Genomic DNA, 3,470 nt, shown 5'->3' on the forward strand with positions numbered 1-3,470 from the left:
GTTTGAATCTATTGTCGAAAGTTTTAGGATTGCCTTCGGCTTTCCCGAGATCTTATATGTTAATTATGTGGGCAATGTTACCATGTTGAGAACCTCCGGTTCTCATCCCATACATATTTGTAGTTTTCAGATGCAGGACGTGAGGCACCTCGCTGAGGCATACTGAAAGCTTCTGATAGCGGAGATTCTTGTCTTTGGGACTTTACTTGAATATATGTATATATGTAGATACTTTTATCTCCACTACTTATGTATTGATGTATTAACTTCTTCTTAGAGGTTATTTTTGAGAAATAGGTTTTGTAACTCTGTATCTTGGGCTTATTTTGGGTTCTCTTATATATATGTTATATACTTATGTGCTCAAGCCGGTTTGTTTTCACGAGCCGAGTCCTGAGTTTTGATATTTGTACCTTGGAGCTCTCTTTTGATTATATCTATATTAGCTTCTCTTATCTTTCCATTTTTCATTTACGTAGCGTGAGTTTTGTGCTTTTCATTTTACCATTTTCGATTTTAACCTTTCTCAAAGGCTCCTAGTTATAAATCTTTTTCACTATATTATGTATATATTTTTTTTTACTTTTAGAAGTCGTAGCCCCTCGCCACCTCTGTTTTACATCCTAGGTGTAAACCTCTGTGTGGTAGAGTGTTACAATAGGCTTCCCTCAAAATCTACATCTGTCAATAACACTCCGCCAACGCCTGCTCCAGTTACAATCCCACCCAATTTTGATGACGATGCAAAAGAGAATGTATACAGATAGGGTAATAAATGACAACAATCCGTTAGATGAAGTTATCATGTGGTACCTCACGCACTATACGTTGGAACTAACATGAAGAGGTCTAAAGACATTAAAAAGGAGGGAATGGGTCGACGGTCGGGTAAACAATCTAAAAAAGAATAGTTATGTACATAGGATTTTAACCTATTTTGTTACCTTTTTTTTCCCTTTATGCTTTTATACATGTGCAGGTGATAGAGTGCATGTGTGCCATCTTTAATGAGCTCCCAGCCAAGAGGGTTTTAAGAAGAATTCTACTGTGTTAACCCAATGACACTGGTAGGATGAACACCTATCAATTTACTTTTTACTTGTGTTTACACCGATACACTTAGTAATAAACTAATCCGGACTAAATATGTATAGGGACGGGTTATGACACCGATGAATGTTGAAAAATTTGAGGACAAATACAACTCAAAGTATGTGGGGTTAACACAATGCTGGGGGAACGAAATCCATTTGTTCAACAAGGTAAAGGCGGCCAAGAGACATACGATATATGTTAAAAAATATTACATCCAACAAGTATAAAAAATTTTTTGTGCATCCCTTTTTTATCTTTGTAAGAGTATTGAAAAATATGACATAACCATGATGCAGTTCTTTGTACCCATCTACCTGAAAAATCACTGGTGGTTGTATGCTTTTTATCCAAAAAGTTCGACATTCTTTGCTCTTAACTCCCTATTTAGACCCCCTCTTAGTAATCATAAGATGAAAGTGGATGAATATGTAGTAAGTATAAACACGGTTAATACAAATTTTAGGCATGTCCAATTGAAACCAATTACCAATTGTGTCTGAATAATTTTGGTGTGTCCTCTTATATACAGGCCAAATTTATTGACGAGTTGGCCCACCTCACTTTTTCATGGTACAAAATCTAGGACGAGAGCATAGGAAATTCTCTTTATGTGGAGGTTTTGATTCAACCAAACACGTATGTTTCAATGTGATGTATTATTTTATTAGCTAGCAACATGAAATTATATTGAAGCATATTTGCTTTTCTCTTGATTGATAGTTATAACTACAGATTTTTTATCATTATTCATAGACTCATGAGATCTAGAAACTCTTGACATGGATGATTATGTTGTGCCAATTTGGACAACGATAGGTTATACATCCAAATTCAGTACACTTTGATTCTTGTCATTTCTATACAGCATGGATATGATGGATTTTTTGTGCTCTGTTCCATCGTGTTATTGGTGATTAGTACCTTTAATTTAGTCTCGTCACTAGGGACATCTTTATAAAACTATAAACTATACATGAAAGTGATTTCATTCTTTTGGCCTATGTACAATTCGTCACTTCTAAATGAGTCTCTAGATTTAATAGACCGTAAGGGGTCGTCATGATATGATGAAATTCTGATTGTAGAATGAGCTAGACTCGTGTACTTAGAATGTATCTAGTGTTTTTGTTTCTCTTCCCTTTCTTTGTCAATTAGTTGAACTCAAGATCTTGTTTTTCCTTCACAGTTTATTGATTTATTATTTTTGAGTCCAATCTTTCCCTTCTGATTGCCTGTGTTATTCTCTTGTCTTCCTTGGTCTCATTTTTTAGGTGTTTGAAGCATTTGGTCAGGTTGAGCTTGTCCAGCTGCATCTTGATGAAAGTGAAAACTGCAAAGGTTTTGGCTTTGTGCAGGTGATTAATCATGACTTTTTTGTCTAGTTAAATGCATTCAATTTTGGTTGCATCTTCCTTTTATGTTTTTATAACTTTTCCTTTTCTAAAATTATATGTTATAGTAATATTTGAAGAGGTTGCCCATAGTCTATGCAGAAGCTTTGATTGTATTGAACTGCAGTCTGCAGGACTTGAGAGACTAGTCTTATATAAAATTACAATTTTTTCTAACATTGTCAGTTGATTGAACCATTGTTTATTGTAGTTTGCACGCCTTGAAAATGCGAGAAATGCACAGAGCTTGAATGGTCAATTGGAAATTGGTGGCAGGACAATCAAGGTACGTACTATTGTTTTGTCCTTAGATCTGAGTTTATTGGTCCTTGTTTGACTCAAGTTAGATTTTATATTTTGGTGAAGTTTGAGCTCATGCTTGTTTTGGAGAATGTGCACTCAAACACTCAGCTTCTGGAATGCAAGAAGTTGGAGGAAATACTGGTGATCTTAATGATGATGAAGGTGGTGGCTTGGTAAGTGATATATTTTGTCTGAAGATTTGTGTATAATATCTTTAAATGTTTGATCTCTTGAATTTCAGTCTTATAGGAAATCCAGTGTGCAGTGTTCTCTCAAACACAAACTACTGCCAACTTCAGCAGCAGCCTAAGCAACCTTACTCGACAAGCTTGGCGAATTACTTGATAAGCTTATTTTAAATTCAAAGCAGCTTTAGTTAGAAGGGTAACTTTCATTACAAAACTTGTTTATAACTTAATCATAAAGGGTTGGATCATTGGCAGTATGTATGGAGTCTTATACTATAGGCTTAACCTTAAAAGGATTAGTCCTTTCTGTGGGAAGTGGATGAAGAATAAATAGTACAATAATTAGTAAAAGGTTGAATGAATCTGATTAATATAAAAAATTGTGAAACTTTTACAGGTTGCATTCAGGACCAAGGTATTCCATCCCAAAATAAATAGTAATGGCAATATTTGCCTAGATATACTGAAAGAACAATAGAGTCCTGCTCTTACC

At 34.9% G+C, this 3,470-nt stretch overlaps 1 protein-coding gene across 1 annotated transcript; it reads left to right on the top strand.

The window, feature by feature from the left end:
- The first annotated feature begins 1,058 nt into the window (after positions 1–1,058).
- Positions 1,059–3,214, top strand: LOC127748360 (polyadenylate-binding protein, cytoplasmic and nuclear-like). The gene is made up of 6 exons (XM_052262689.1): positions 1,059–1,067; positions 1,155–1,262; positions 2,367–2,450; positions 2,698–2,772; positions 2,853–2,962; positions 3,039–3,214. Exons 1-6 carry the CDS (start codon positions 1,059–1,061, stop codon positions 3,097–3,099), a joined length of 447 nt encoding a protein of 148 aa, XP_052118649.1. The 3' UTR covers positions 3,100–3,214.
- The last annotated feature ends 256 nt before the right edge of the window (positions 3,215–3,470 follow it).

The sequence above is a fragment of the Arachis duranensis genome, chromosome 1 (genome assembly GCF_000817695.3).
Source record: "Arachis duranensis cultivar V14167 chromosome 1, aradu.V14167.gnm2.J7QH, whole genome shotgun sequence".
NCBI lineage: Eukaryota > Viridiplantae > Streptophyta > Magnoliopsida > Fabales > Fabaceae > Arachis > Arachis duranensis.